The following is a 16,013-nucleotide window of genomic DNA, read 5'->3' as shown; positions in this document are numbered from 1 at the left end:
TCGGATTTTAATGATTTTTTTGTAAACATTACTTTTGAGAAAAGACTAAAAAATAACAGTTTAGATTATTAAAATACATTAGGATATGTACCCTACAAAATGACGGTTAAAAAGTGTATTCCCCGTCCTATTCCATATAGATAGGGATATTTCAAACTTCTGTCAATTAAACTGTAAATTCATGACCTCCAAAGTCAAAGATTTAAGCAGATCTTGGGGCCTGCCTTAGGGTTTTCTAATCTATATCAACTTAAATTACTTAAACCAAATAATTAAATCTTTACAAGCCATTTTGGGGGTTTGTTTGTTGCACTTTTGATAACTAAAAGACCCATGAAGTGTGGTCCGACCCAAACCAAATGAAAGGTATTAAGAAAGGAAAAATGAAGAAGAAAAGGAGAGAATTTTTTTTAAGGAATGGGCATTTCTTGTTATATATACTATGTATTTCGTTGTACAATTTGGTCCTTGTATGTCAATACCTTTCTTGAAGAAAAGCTCATAGCAGTTTGATCTCCTAGTTAATCTGACCACTTTCTCATGATCAAATCCCATATGTTTGAGTATTCCTCAAAAACCCTAACCAGCCATGTCGTCATATCACTCGAATAATGAAGTTTTCCCTCATTTCCTTGATCGCTATCAAATGTTTTCCCTAAAATTTCCTTGTGCAGGTGGGATCTTATCTTTTTTCATTTTCAATCGTATTAGTATATCCCATAATTTCTTTGATCCAAGAACCTATGAAATTAAGAGTATTCCTGTAACGACTATTATTATCATTGTTAAAAAAAATTAGTTAAAAAACAATCAAGGCATTTTACAAGAAGAAAGCAAACTTTTTTTAGGTTTCAAGTTGAAACTTTCAACTAGAAAAAAGTGAGTTTTGTTCAAGAGAAATGCTAAGGATGATCTGTCAAACGTGGGACTCTCATAAACTCTGTCATCTTATGTTTTTTGCACAATATTCTATAATATTGACACATAAATTAACGTTAAACCATGATGTGTCAAAAAGTCTGTGAAGAGTCACTCTTTAAGAGAGTTCCCTTAACATCTCTTTGTTCAAAGGGCACAAAAAGTCCAGACATCGACAATGCTTTCTCACATGTACGGTACTACTTGAGTACATTGCAATATCTTGAATTTACCGTTCTAAACTAAAGAAATCCGCATTAAAGCTGCAATCCTGAGACACCGTTACTGTAATATTTCGTGTCATGTAAATTCTTATCTGCCAACACATGAAATGAAAAGAAGAAGCTTATCTAAAGATGTTGATGGTGATGGCGAGTGGTGGAAATGATGAAATATCATATCCTTGTTTAAATTTCCTGGTCCAAGCTCCAACAACAGTTTGCTATAAAATCAAAGCTTATTTGAGAATGCCAATTGGGTCTGAAATCTTAACCGTCCAATTTGTGGGTCTGCAATTTATATTTTATAGGGTTCATGATTACAACTCGAACAAATTCTTATGACTGGTTTGGTACTGAGGTGATTCTGAAAAAAGTTTGTATCAAAAAAAACTATGAGCTATTTTTGTGTTTGGTAAACATTCAGCTTCAGCTTTTTTTTCACAGTTTTGAGTGAAAAAAAGCCAAAAACAAGAAGCTGCAAAACCTAGCTTTGAAAAACTGATTTTTTTTTCACATCTGTTTTACATAAAAGTTTACCAAACACTATAATACTGCTCTTTTTTTTTTTTCAAAAGCAATTTTACAAAAAAGTTTACCAAACATTCTGCTGCTTTATTTCACATCACAGCACAACAAAAGTAGTTTTTTTTTAAAATACAACAATACCAAACCTGCCCTTAATATTCTAAGTTAAAAGAAGCTCACCCCCACAACAAAGAATTTCAGGTAAATGAAAAAGTTTATGAAGCTGACGAGTTGTTATTGGCCAGTAAGAAGAAATGAGTGATTATATTCAACGAGTCAAATATTTCTTGGGAACAATTGAGTAGTTGAGATACTACAAGCACGCAAAAATTGTTTACGCACAATTGATGAGTTGTGATTTGTTTGTAAAAAAAAAATAAAATAAAATGTGTTCTTACATTCGAGGAGACAAATAATTTTTTTGTTTTGTTTTCATTTTTGTAAATTTTGTTTAGAAAATGAGTATGCTCAAAATTTGTATTCAGATGACTTGAAAGTTGCTTGCAAAATATTTGTAAACAGATGTTCTATGTACATGTGTTGTCCCATAAGAAATTTTCAATGGAGTAAGGGAGTAGGCAAATGGACGATCACATCCGTTTGGATGAGTTACAGAGGCAAAAACATGCACGGATGGTGTAATCGATTGGATGAGTCATGTAGGCAAAAACTTACCACGTTTGCACAATTTTGCCTATTTTATTTGACTAGACAATTAAAGATGCTCTATGTACCTGTGTTGTTTGATAAGAAATTTTATATGAAATAGGCAAATGGACGATCACATCCGTTTGGATGAGTCACAGAGGCAAAAACATGCACCAATGGTGCAGTCGATTGGATGCGTTTGCACAATTTTGCCTATTTTATTTGACTAGACAATTAAAGATGCTCTATATACTAGTGTTGTTTGATAAGAAATTTTATATGAAGTAGGCAAATGGACGATCTAGACAATTAAAGATGCTCTATATACTTGTGTTGTTTGATAAGAAATTTTATATGAAGTAGGCAAATGGACGATCGCATCCGTTTGGATGAGTTACAGAGGCAAAAACATCCACCAATGGTGTAGTCAATTGGATGAGTCATGTAGGCAAAAACTTGCCATGTTTGCACAATTTTGTCTATTTTATTTGACTAGACCATTGAAAATGCTTTATGTACCTGTGTTATCCGATAAAAAACTTTTAATGGAGTAGGCAAATGGACGATCACATCCGTTTGGATGAGTTACAGAGGCAAAAGCATGCCCCAATGGTGCAGTCGATTGGATGAGTCATGTACGCAAAAACTTGCCACGTTTGCACAATTTTACCTATTTTATTTGACTAGACCATTGAAGATGCTCTAGGTACCTGTTTGGATGAGTTACAGGGGCAAAAACATGCCCCAATGGTGTTGTCAATTGGATGAGTCGTGTAAGCAAAAACTTGCCACGTTTGCACAATTTAGCCTATTTTTTTAACTAGGCCATTGAAGATGCTCTAAGAAACAGTGTTGGTAACTTAGTATCAACAGTTTAACTGATAAAACTGTTTTAAGTTAAGCAAAGGCAGACAGAGCAGCACAAAATATGCAAGTACATGCACGCGCACCAGACAAAAACCCAGAAACCAAGAGCAGGGGAAACAAGAAAAAAGGTGACAACCTCAAATTTAATATTAATATTAAAATATTTGATTTTGGTGTACAACCACCGCACCGCCACCGTGAGTAAAGTCTCACACTTTATCAGATTTACAATACCCAGATGACAGTATCTGCATGGGTTTAATTTCTCGGATTTAATCTTGGGTCAGAGTCAAATTTGTTAAAAAACAACCCAAAAAAAAGGAGAAAAAAAAGTAAAGGAGAAAACTTGAAAAAACAGAGAAGCAGTTCAGCAGCTTCGTCTTGCTTATTTTTCAGCCATTTTCTCCAAAAAAATCCAGACTTCTTCACCGCAGCATGGAAGTTAATGTCTGAAAAGCGACTTCTTCGCAAGGAATCGTGAGACCCATGTCATGATCGAAGCCGAATTCTTCCTCTGCTTGATGTAGCAGGCTCTGGAACTCGGGCCGGGTCAGGAAGGAGATCGGTACGATGTATCTGCTTCTGTTTTCTCCGACATAGACGACGAAATGACCTTTTGGGACATCGAGAGGGAGGCCCTGTTCGTCGTAGTGTTGCTGCTTTTTTCCCAAGCTGGAGCACCTCTTGAGAATCTGCTTCAGAACGGCTGTTTGCGGAAGCCGGTTTGATTTTCTGATGGCCATTTTGCAGTTTTTCGCTATGTGTTTGATGAAATGCTTCAGAGGGAGATTTTTTTTTTTGGGGGGGGGGGGTGGGGGAGGGGGAGGTGTTGTGGGAGTCCTGAATGAAAGGGGGAGGAGGGTTAAGGAATTGTGTGAAAGCGGTGAGGGCAAGTGCAGGGGTATTTATGGTGAGACGCTGAGAGATTAGGGGCCAGAGAGAGAAGAGTCATGTGGGCTTGTAGGGACAATTGGAGAAAAGAGAGAGAGATAGAGAGGGTTGCTTTGGGGGGCCTGTAGTGACTGGTGAGCTCAAAGGACATGGAGGGAGCCAACCCCATTGGGTTTACATCCCACTGTTGCCCTCCAAAAGACAACTTGGTCCCTCTCTCCCCCTTGCAATTTCATCTCATTCTCTCCAATGAGAAACACCACCAATTTTCTACTGCTCATTTATACTTACTTTTTACTTTTTAGTGGTATTTGATTCAGATTTTACCCATGCAAACATAGTCCGGCAATGAAACAGATGTAACAGATTGTTTAAGTATTACATCTAATATTAATAATGTGTTGATATCATTATCATCAACAAAATGTATCAATGTGTTATCAATGCATTTTTAATAATATCGATACAATTTTTGTCTCCATTGGTGTACATTCACTTTGAGAAACATCCCACCAATTTCCTAGTGCTAGTTTCTTTTGTACTTATGTACTTTATTTGCAGTGTTTGATTCAGATTTTGTACAAAGCATAAAAAGGAAATAGTGAAATTTCTGGAAATAATATTGACTATAAAATAAAATGTAATGCAATGTCCAGTGTACATTACTACTATTAGCGTAGGCTAGCTCCAGGGGTAAGCTACCAAAAAAACTGTTTGCAATTTTCATGGCCTCTCTTTTTAAACGACCATGGTCTGTTTGGAATGCTGTTTATTTCAAGGACCTCGACAATCGACATAGTTTGATCGCAGTTAGCCAGTTGCAAAGGACGGCTCGGCCCACGAACAATTCTTCGAGTCAATTGCTACAGTGAAAATACTAGGGTTTTATAAGTGTATGTGGGTGTGTGTACGTATAGCTATTTACCATGGAATCATTTATTTTATGTTATATCAATAGTCAGTATAATCCATATATGCATGTGCTGAGACGTACGTACGACGCAGTTTTTGCTGTAAGCTGTGGGGTTAGGGGCTGGTTCATCTTAAATGCTTGCTGGGTTTATCATTTGTCGTGTTTTCATTCTATAAAATCATTGGCAGATGAGTTTGCAGTTTTTCACATGCACAACCACTTTTGCTTGCAGCATTTTGAACGGCTAATGAGACCCCCCAGCCCCCCAGCTTCCCCACCCCCCCCCCCCCCCCCCACAAATGCCTCCCCCACCGGGCCACCCACCGTGCACGCACATGCACCCGTGACCATGGATCAATTCATGCCGGAAGCCTTTTACGTACAAGAACAAGAAACATAGACCTTAGACGTATTCTCTCATTACTTTAATTGGCATTTCCGTTTCATGTAAAGCTTTGTTAGAAAAACATAACCGATTGTCGAAAACATAATAACTAAACCAAAGTCGACCTGCCAATTGCTGCTACATTGATGTTCAATTTGAACGCTTGAAACTCAACAGGGAAAGGCAACCAAGAAAATAGCCAAAATTCATGGAACGGGTCAGATTTGAGCTTAGCGTATAATATTCTATCTTTTGTAAGAAGAAAAAAAAAATCCTGGAAGGGCCTGTAAATGAAAGTGAGACGTGTATATGTGTATATATAGCGATTGGTTATTGTTGATGTTTCTAGTTAAGCTAACGGAATTAAATGGCTACAAACGAAAGAAGATGTCTTTGTCATTAAGATCTCCTAACTCATATAAATACACATTATTATACCATCTCATATTGAGTTAGCTTTACAAAAAACAATGGATAGATAGGGTGCATGGCCTGTGTTTTGTCGTTCTGCTACTGCTAGTACGTACCACCAGCAGTACATATATATTTAAGTTTTTTCTTAATAATGATCTTGTTCTACCGTAGCAAAAAATAAGACGATATGTCCATAGGAACTCTGTATTTACGCTACAAGATTTTTGTATCCTGAAGCAAAAATGGGAGGACGGTGAAATGTAGACTGTAAATACATGCATGATTCATGCGATGGTTCTATACCTATTTGTTTTTTGCAAAAACAAAATAGGATCCTTAGTAAGGAACTGGTCGAGTGATGCTCATATTTTGCTACCGATTAGGTGTTTCTTTTTTTTTATTCAATAAATTTCTCTAGTATTGTCGAGGTTTAAAAAAAAACTCTGATCATAAATTCAAAATTCAGTGAGAAATATACAGTAGTACCGCTCGATTGATGTTCATATATTGCTACCTTTCCTAGCCTGGCTGTAATAAATAATTGCATGAATTAAATCAAACGATGTGGGTTCAATCGAGGGGCCATTGCCCCCTACCCCCGCACGTTATGAGGTACAGAAAAAGGCTGTGTTTCTCAACTATAACATTGCCCATTTAAATGCTCTGATACGGCATTTGTCCGGCAATGTCCTCCCTTTCACATTACCATCAGTACTAGAAAGCCAGACAATTAGCTGGGCTTGTACTTGGTGTGTAAGGCTCAAGTATTTGAAATTCTGATTAGATTGAAACTTAGGAAGAACTACAACTGGTGAGTTAACAAGAAGACTTGACAGTTTGATTATAATTTTCAGCCGTCTATTCACCTTGCGCATGCTATGGGGCAGTTCATTTTTAGAATTTTCGGTTCATGTAATCTACATCACATACGACTCATGAGTAAACTGCAAAACTAAAAACTTTGGATCGAGTGACGCTAGGGTCCAATGTTTTTGAAGAGGTGTTATACAAATGACACGATCAAGGTATCTGCTCAAGTTTTACGCATGACCAGGGGCATTCCTATCTAGTCATTCATTTACCTTAAACATGCTTTGGGCTGGTTCATATAATCTCCATTACAACTCATGAGTAAATCTTCAATAGAGCTGCCTGACTAGGTACTCTTGATGAGACTAAAATGCAAGGAGTCCAATGTTTTTAAAGTGGTGCTGCGGTGTAGTACACAAATGATGTGAACAAAGCATTACTACACAAGTTTTTCTCCACCATCACATGGTGAAAGAAACCCTATCCAAAAATGTGTAAATGTGAGAAACTTGTTTGCGTAACTACGCATATTAAAGGAGGAAAGCTAAGCTGGTATGGAATTGAAGACTTTAAATGCAAACATTTTGACTGGGGCCATAGGGTTTTACAATCTTGAAAATAAGCAACCTTTTTGCAGTTTGCATGTTCTGGGGCTTAGGTTGGTTTGGTAAATGGTGGATAAAAACAGAGAAAATAAGGATATGGACCCCCTTCTTTGTCACCAAAGGCAGTTACTGACTCAGACTGTACATACTAGGGCAAGTCGTCTTCTTTTGTGATGATGTAGCTAAGCGGGGTAGAAAGTTGAACCAGAAAATGACCCAACTAGCTAGCACGTGCATTTGCCCCCAAAGAGATTAAAGCACTTAAAGATAACCCCAAACATAACCCTCACAATTAATAGTTGAATCACCGATCGTATTTCATTTTGTCAAGTTTATGATTATGATGTGAGATTCTTACATTCTTTTGTACGCCCTGTCACATGGAATGACCACATAATGAGCAACACATGCCGCCAATTTCACATCGGTCATTGATCAAGTTCATTCAAGTGAAACGCGTGAATACCACGATACTGGATAAAGTCTATGAGACACAACGGTTCCATAGTGAGTATCTAATTGCTCAGGCTAAAGTACCATATATCAGTACTCTCTAAAATAAAATTATATATATAAGTCACCGTCACTCAGAGCAGAAAGCGGAATGCAACTCATTACACGAGATGTCACGTGAGGAGAGGGATTGAGAAAGAAGATCCTATCCTCGTTGACAAGGATTTAGATAACCCCTTGGCTTGATATTGTGGCATATCATGGGCGAAGCTACAATATTATCATATGTTTTCCTGCTTGGCATTGAATTATGATTTGAAACACCATGTGAGATTTTGAAAATGCATGTAGGTCATTCTTCCAGATTAGACCTAAGATTTGGTCTCATTACAGCTCAGCTTTGGAACCTGGAGAACCAAAGTGGTTTATATGGATGTAGCTTAACCATATGTATGCGCACATGTAATGTGTTTTAGATGGCCAAAATTTGTATATCGCAAGTTAAATATTAGTCGACAAGACTATAACACAAGTGACCCACAGCACAAACAAGGAAAACATTTTACATATGAGGGTCCAATGCCAGGTTGGATCATTTGTTCGCTCCATGCATGGTCGATTCCATAGCCCAACTTGAATAGATTGGACTTGGAGGCATAAATATGGTGAAATAAAATATTGGAAAGCATGAAGAAACTTGTGCATCAGGTGCCCTTTGGGTTTTGTCGACAGAATGTTATTTAGACATTTTTTTCTTTTTCTTTTTAAACAAATGATACTATTTACATAAAATGATGGAAGAGTGGGTTAAACCTTGCAATAGGTTAATAATATTGTGGTTCAAATTCGCCTTTAGCGAGAATCGAACATAAAACCTTTTACTTACCAATGAAGATGAATGTCAGTAGATCACTTTTAGTTTCTTCTTTTGTATTCATTTTTCTATTTTTTTTTTCCTTCATTCAATCCTAAGGGTAGAGACAAGAAGAGTATTGCAGAAAGAGAAAATAAGACCGTAGTAAAGAAGAAAAGAAGAACGCAAGTGATCTCCAACCACAGTGGTGGAAATGAGTGTTGGCCATCCACTACGGCATAAGTTCAAACCCTGTCAGCTCTTTGATCCAACAAATCTATCATTTTCTACAAGAAAAAAGAGAAAGACAAAAGAAGAGTGAAAATCATTTCGCTTTGTCAAATTAAACTTTCCTAGCTGAAGTAGGTTCAGTAGCAAATAAGGAGCTACCTATGTAGGCAATGAGAGATCTGAAAGTTTTCATCTACCTCTCAAGTGAAAAGATGACACACGACATTGTTGCAGTATCTCAAGTTAATCAGCTACTCTGTATTTTAACTCTTCCGTATGATAGTACTTAAGGCCATATCCAACCGAAGGGTCCAGAAGGCCAGATGGTCGAAAACAGCCCGAAAACTATCTCCAACTGAGGGTTAGGCCAGAGGGCTCGTGGGCCCCACGGAATCTGAAAAGGCCCAAATGGCTAGAGGGCTGGCCAGAATTTTGCTGAAAACTGTTGGATATAACCCACATGAATGATTTTGTTTATCGCAATAGTGTCGGTTATAACAGACACGAATAGTAATGGCTACACAAGAATAATTTTGATTAATTGCAATCGTGTTGGTTATAACCGACACGAATAGTATGAAAATTTTGAATACAACGGCTAGCTGAGTCAGCTAGCCGTTGTATTCAAATTTAATTTAATTTTTATTTTTATGAATTTAAAGCTTTTTTTTTCTTATTTTTTCTATAATTTCCTATAACTTCTATTTTACAAAATTTGTTTCATATTTTTTTTTTCCTATAACTTCTATTTTACAAAATTTGGTTTATATATATATATTTTTTAATTCTATTTTTTTCCTATAACTTCTATTTTACAAAATTTGGTTCAAATCCTAACGTCACTTAGCCGTTGGATTTGAATTTAAATTATAGTTTTTAAATAATAAATTATGTTTGGCTCTTTGGCCCTCGGTTGGAGACGGTTTTTTGTGATAGGACTAAAACGAGCCCTATGGCCCTTGATTGGAGATGGAGGCAAATATGACCTTGTACTATTCATTAGAATATTAATATATTGAAGAGCTAAAGGGCTAAAACGAGCCATATGACCAATCCTCGGTTAGAAATGGCCTAATTGGTTTAGATACGGCATTCCAGTTTATAATTTAAGTTTCACTCTTTATCTTGTAGGCAAGCCCATCATTATACATCTCCGCCAGCCCAAAATCTCTGTACAACCTGTTGACGATTGGACTAGGTGAAAAAAAAAAAAAAAAAAGAAAGAAAAATAAAGCAAGATGTATCAGTTGCATCAATGACAATTAATTTCAAGAAAAAATAGTACTCGGCCATTATATAAAGCAAATTCTTGCCCTGTATATAAGCTCATAAACAAAAACAAATTGGATAGAAAAAAAACAAGAAAAAAAAAAAAAATCAATTTTACAGGCATTAGCACGCTTTTGGCTACCGGATTGGAAAATAGAAGATACTCTCCAAGGTTACCCTTGTGCTGCATCGGTTATAATCTGGCTAGCGGCTTCGCTCTTTCTCCGGCTAAATTGGAATTAACGTAGCTGAACAATCTGGTATTAATCTACCACTGATGTCTAAGTAGATAACACAGCTTGTTGCTGTGATGCCTCTTCTGTTTGCAAGCTCTTGTAATAGTTGACGAGAACCTTCCATCCCGAGGGACACATAAAACCATCAGGAGGGTTTTCGCCGCTCTTTGCATAAGCACGCATCTGAAACAACAGATGTACCAAATTATACACAGCATACAGAAGAGAGATTATTTTCCTAATTAGTAATCTAATATCTAATTCAACGGTCGTGCACACGCAATTCTATAAGGTTTAAGGCAGCAACTAGCAAGCAACATCTGAGAATTTCATCATGGGTAGGCATTCACCACCCGTTGTAGTTTACACACTTATACAAGTGAGGTGCGAAACTATACCAACAGAACTACATTGCCAGTTTGATGGTATACCCTCTAAGATACAGTATTTCCCCTCGAGCCAGAGATACGCTATTGAGAACAAACAATATCAAATACTATTCATACCTTGGTTCCAGAGATGAAGAGGAAATCTTTAGCACGTGAAGGATCAAAAAATGCCATCTTCTTTTCCACAGTGTCATAAGCTGCCACCTGCAATTTATAATTAAAGACAAAGGTTAATCGACACACAAAAGAGGAACCAATATCAAGTCATCGTATAAAACTACCATCTCAAGGGCCATATATAACCAAGTAAGAATTCATCACATCCAAACTAGTAGAACTCTGACATAACACATGCATAAAAATTTCCGATAATATATATCAACCAAGCAAATAAGCACAAGAAGGAGTGCACCATATGTCAAGACTAGAAGCACGTATAGTTTCACCTACCCTGAAAGGCAAAATATTGAGCTTCTCGAGCCCGGGAGCCATGCTTAACACCTTTTTCCCATGATCAGGGTCATATAAATCCCTCTTCTCTATGGGGTGTCCCATACCAGCAGGATCACGGCCCACAATGTAGAAATTTGCACCTGCATTTATTCGAGCTTTGGCATGCCACTGTACTTCAGTTGGACCCGCGTAGTGCATAGGTGATGGGAATATACCCACAATAGTAGTTTCAGGGTCAAGAACTCCATCTTCTAGGACCTGAACAGAAACAAAACATTTAAAAACTACCCATTTTGGACATCAAAATCCGTACTTCAATGCAGAAGTGAAAAAATCTGTTCAACAAAACGAAGGTAAAGATGTAGATAGAATGCTATGGCAGGTCAAAATATTTTGCTAGCATATTCACAGACATACAAAGGGAATGCAGGCCCATTACCTTGCTATGTTGCTCCATCCGAACATCCAATGGCACATCGTCAGGCTTTGTGAAACCTCCCAAAGGATGAAGCAACAGAATTGGATTCTTGTATCCCATGTCCAAGAGTCGCCTGCGTGTGTCATTCATCAACAAAGCATGGCCATTATGTACGGGATTTCTCAACTGAAAAGCAAAAACTGCGTCAGCTTGACGCCTGTCAAATTCTTTCCGGAGCTGTTGAGGAGAGAGCCTGTAGTGATCAAGCCCGTCTTCATATTTGACACGGTCTAGTACTTCCAAATCTCCGCCAATAAGCCAGTTTCCAGCCGGAGTGATCACCTCCTCAACGTATGGCAACCCCGGGGCTGTTGACCCCCAAGTCCTAGCAATCCTTTCTTCCTTGTTATGCTTGTAAATCTCAATGCTGCAACAAAAAAAAATATAACAGATTACAAAATTATACTAGCGTATCGAGATTTTCGATTAATTAGCAGATGATTTTTGCCACAGGGAGATTCCAAGTGAATTAATAACCAAAAAATCAACATGTTTGTTCTGTTGCATGTGCGAGTGTATAGTTAAAGGAAATTACAATTAAACAAATTGACTTTTTTTAAAAGCAGAAACAAGTCCCCATCTTTACACGGTTTGAAGTGGGAACTTGATTTTTGTTTACTTACTTCAGCCACAATAAACAAACAAATAAGAACATTCCTTCCGCATGAAATCAGGTGATTATAAAAAAGAATATAATAAATTTCCATGTGCAAATAAAATAAATGTCAAATTAAAAAATCGTCAACAATCAAATCTCAATTGCTAAACTAATTAAAATAAAAAATCGTGGAAAGGAGTTAAGCTCCTAGATCACGGTATGGATTCGAATTCCTTCGGTGACTAATCTAACAAAATCTAGCGTTTGACTAAAAAATATCGACACCATCAAATATCGAACCTAGGTAATCAGATATCCACCCCATACATAAAACTGATCGTTTGAGCAAATGAGATTTAGAAAAAGATCATTTCGGCCAAATTCTCAATTGTAAAATACTGATAAACAAGGATTAACCTGCTTAATACACCAACCAAATCTCCACCCGGGCCGACCAGCCCGACATTATTCGAGGATCCGATTCTCTCCTTAGTCTCGTCGTCAATCGCCAACACAATGGGAAGCGACATGTTAACAAACGACCCGTTTTCGATCCGCAGCGAATTGAAGTGCAAGCTCTGCAAGTACTGGTCTTCTCTCATAAATCCCCGCAGCGGGCTGGCCCACCCCTCGCTGATGACATGGACCCACTCGAGATCAATCTTCGTAAGCCGAACCTTGGGCATCGCCTCCGCCTCCAGAGCCTTAGCAGTTCTCTGGCTCTCCGGCACCACGAGATCGACCAGGGCCCCGCCGTCGGGGTCGATGAGGGAGCTCTTGATGACAGCGGATTGAGGCGGGTGAGCGGAGGAGGCGTGCATTGTGGAGTTGTACACGACGGAGAGTATGGGGTCGGAGTGGTAGATGGGTTTGGTTCGGAATTTGAGCTTCAAGTTTGGGAGTTTGGTTTTGGGTTTGGAGATGCCGAGGTGGCTGTTGTTGACGATATTGAAATGGCGGTCGTGGAGTTTAATGGTGAGAGACATGTTGGTGGAGGTAGGGATTTGGGGGGAGGGAGGAGGAGGTGGTGGTGGTGGATGAGTGGAGGAGTTGTAGGGTGGAGATCCGGTTAATGTGGGGGAGTGGAATATGGCGGCCTCTGAATTTAGAGGCGAACATCTCGGTCAGGTTGGGAAAGCGAGTGCGACGGGGAATAAATTTGGTTGGACCGAATTAGACCCACACGTTTGAGGATTGAGTGAGCTTGTGGCTGCTGCGTCTGCGGTGATCTCAACTCTCAGCGCTCAAGTTGTCGTAGGGACTTTCGGGACCAGAATCCAGAAGAAAATAGTAGCCTTTGTCAATTTTTGATATGGGCCCTTGCTTTGAAAGCAATTGAATATGATTGCAAAGCTACTAAAGGCTACAGGTTTAAAGCCCACCGCCCTTCCACTCACTGGGTGCCTGAATATGTTCTTGTTTTGATCCAAAATTACATCATTGGCTTGAGTAATCGAGATCGTTGAATGACAAAGTGGTTGAAAGGATTTTCAATTAATATTGAGAAATAATATTATGATTTTAATTATGATATTATCTCTTAATATATATTAGGATATCTAAACCTAATGTTAGTAGTATCCAGCTGGTTGTTTTGAAAAGAGATGATCTGATCCGTCTTCAAAGGATTGCTCGAAGACATTTGAATGGGCTCATCATATCAAAAGCCCTAGGTGCATGCAATCTCCTACGTGGCTAATTATTATAAAAAACAAGTCTCATCTCTGATATTGAAGTGGGTGGTACAATTCAAATTGGCTTGGAATTCATGGACGTGTTGGAGTGAATGGTGTTGTAGCATGTGGCTTTATCTGGAGATATGGTGATTATATTTCATCAATTAGAATTACTTTTCAGAGTTTAATTTGGTGAAGGAACCATCATGCATGTACATGGTCTTCGTCAGGGGAAATGTGCATGATGGATTTAATTGGTGAAGTGATTTGATGGAATTATGATGAGGTAAGAAGCCTAGGCAGGCTAGGTTTTTGGTTATGATGGGATAAGTCTGCCACGAATAGGCTTTTGGATGGGATAGGTTTTTATCTTGTTTGAAAACTCAACCATTTGGAAGATAGGCTTTACCTATGCCACGGATCAGCCTTAATTCTACGAGTTTGAGTTTCAGTTGGTTTCTATGAAATTATTAGGCCGTGCCAAGCAGAAAGTATGGATGCTATAAATACAGAGTCGCAGGGAACATTGTGGCCCTCTTTAATTCAACATACAAGTTACCATGCGCAGAGCTTCTCAACAACCCTTGAGATTTTATCCTTCTCCCATTTCTTCCGCCGACACATCTTCAGTTTGGATAAATAGCAATGTGAAGGCAATCTGCGACATCTTCAGTTTTGATAAACAACACTGGAGCCGTAGAATCAGTCGATCAAGGAACACCTTCAATTTGGATAAACATCACTGTTTCAAGACCTATTGGTTATTTATCCAAGTCTCGATCGACAAGGACTTTTGAGTTTTTGTTGGTAGAGGTCATCTTATTAGCCTTTTCGTCGAAGTGAAGTGTTACAGATTACTAGGCTCGGCACATTGAACTTCAAGTTATTTTATGATTGGATATTCATAAGTACACTTTGGAGTTCGGCATTTTGACGTTCAAACCAAATTTACCATCAAGACATACATCTATTTCGAGTATTTGTGTCCATATAGGTGCCAGTTCGGCGTACTTATACTCTCACGAATATAATCACTGTGACCGAACCTGGCGCCGACGATTTGTGAACTTCGCAGAACTAGCAGCCTTGTCTTCAGGCTCTAAAACCCAAAGACTGATACGTGTTCCTTCCTTGGCCGCAGTCATAAGATCAAGAAGTCAACAACGCGCTTAAATCGACATCAGCATATTTTACTTCCCGACCGAGCTCGGGCGTCGAGTTGGCACGCCCCGTACATAATCGAATAACGTAGTTAGCTCATTAGTTACTCGGCATGCGCGCCACGTAGACTTGATAATTTTTAAGGTCAACAATACTGAATTTAAGTTTTGATTCATTGTTCATATGAATCAAATATAAAACCTTTTACTTATAAATAAAATAGAATATCACTAGATTATAGTATTACCATATGATTAGGTTTCACATTTAAACTAGATAATGGGAAGGTATAGGGCGCCCTACTTTTAACCAAAGTGAGATCGTGTGGAACAACAAAGACATAAAACATGAGGCTTTGCTCTTTTTTTGTGAAAAATATTTTATGAGGGAAGTGGGCGGACATATTTACTCAAGTTTGTCTCCCACAAAAAAAAAAAAAAAAAAAAGAAAGTTCTGTGTAGTATCAAAGAAGTCCACTACTATTGTTGAAAATGTATTAATAATATGTTAATACATTTCTGTGTGGCGGATGTTATATTAATGTATTATCAACGACACATTTAACAATTCCCAAACGAATCTGTGTTCCATCTGCAACAATGATATTAACAAGTGGCTTTCTATTTAACTTGAGTTTTGCAATTTTTGTGGTGGGGATGGTGGGAACATAATAGTAGGGTTTAAAATATGCGAATAGTGGGCATCATTTTGGACCATTTATTTGAAAGTGTTGACTTTAGATAACATTGGTCAAAGTTGTATCACTGCACTTTGCTCATGATTTTGTTTTTCCCTTCCACTTTACTTTTCAGCATCTTCACATCAAAAGACACAATACGAGAATGCAAGCGAATTGAGCCAACATTTTGTGTAGATACATTATATAAGTGGGTGACAAGACATCAATGTTCTTCGAGAAATATTTATGGGTTTACGTATAGATGCAGAGAAAAAATCGTATGTATTATGTTGTATCCGTAAAGAGAATTCTATGACGTTTGCAAATGAGGTTGAAAAGA

At 38.0% G+C, this 16,013-nt stretch overlaps 2 protein-coding genes across 2 annotated transcripts; both read right to left on the bottom strand.

Moving 5' to 3' along the window:
- Positions 1–3,308: 3,308 nt before the first annotated feature.
- LOC103927958 (auxin-responsive protein SAUR50) lies at positions 3,309–4,248 on the bottom strand. Its single transcript, XM_009336946.3, has one exon. It carries the CDS (start codon positions 3,920–3,922, stop codon positions 3,605–3,607), a length of 318 nt encoding a protein of 105 aa, XP_009335221.1. The 5' UTR covers positions 3,923–4,248; the 3' UTR covers positions 3,309–3,604.
- Positions 4,249–9,981: 5,733 nt separating this feature from the next.
- On the bottom strand, positions 9,982–13,609 carry LOC103927949 (ATP sulfurylase 2). Its single transcript, XM_009336937.3, has 5 exons — positions 12,575–13,609; positions 11,521–11,926; positions 11,079–11,339; positions 10,746–10,832; positions 9,982–10,422 (listed from the first exon to the last, which is right to left on the bottom strand). The coding sequence occupies exons 1-5, from the start codon at positions 13,141–13,143 to the stop codon at positions 10,285–10,287; spliced, it is 1,461 nt and encodes a 486-aa protein (XP_009335212.1). The 5' UTR covers positions 13,144–13,609; the 3' UTR covers positions 9,982–10,284.
- Between the last annotated feature and the right edge of the window lie 2,404 nt (positions 13,610–16,013).

The sequence above is a fragment of a genome, unplaced genomic scaffold (genome assembly GCF_019419815.1).
Source record: "Pyrus x bretschneideri cultivar Hongxiangsu unplaced genomic scaffold, Pyrus_bretschneideri_v1 Contig1, whole genome shotgun sequence".
NCBI lineage: Eukaryota > Viridiplantae > Streptophyta > Magnoliopsida > Rosales > Rosaceae > Pyrus > Pyrus x bretschneideri.
Note: the sequence above shows the minus strand (reverse complement) of the source record. Positions and strands in the feature narration are given on the sequence as shown.

Coding starts and splice junctions, on each gene's coding strand:
- LOC103927958 (XM_009336946.3), bottom strand. CDS start 3,922: ATGGCCATCAGAAAATCAAACCGGCTTCCGCAAACAGCCGTTCTGAAG.
- LOC103927949 (XM_009336937.3), bottom strand. CDS start 13,143: ATGTCTCTCACCATTAAACTCCACGACCGCCATTTCAATATCGTCAAC. Junction 10,833..11,078: donor TCAATATTTTGCCTTTCAGG/GTAGGTGAAACT, acceptor TATAAATTGCAG/GTGGCAGCTTATGACACTGT. Junction 10,423..10,745: donor TCTTCATCTCTGGAACCAAG/GTATGAATAGTA, acceptor CTGTTGTTTCAG/ATGCGTGCTTATGCAAAGAG.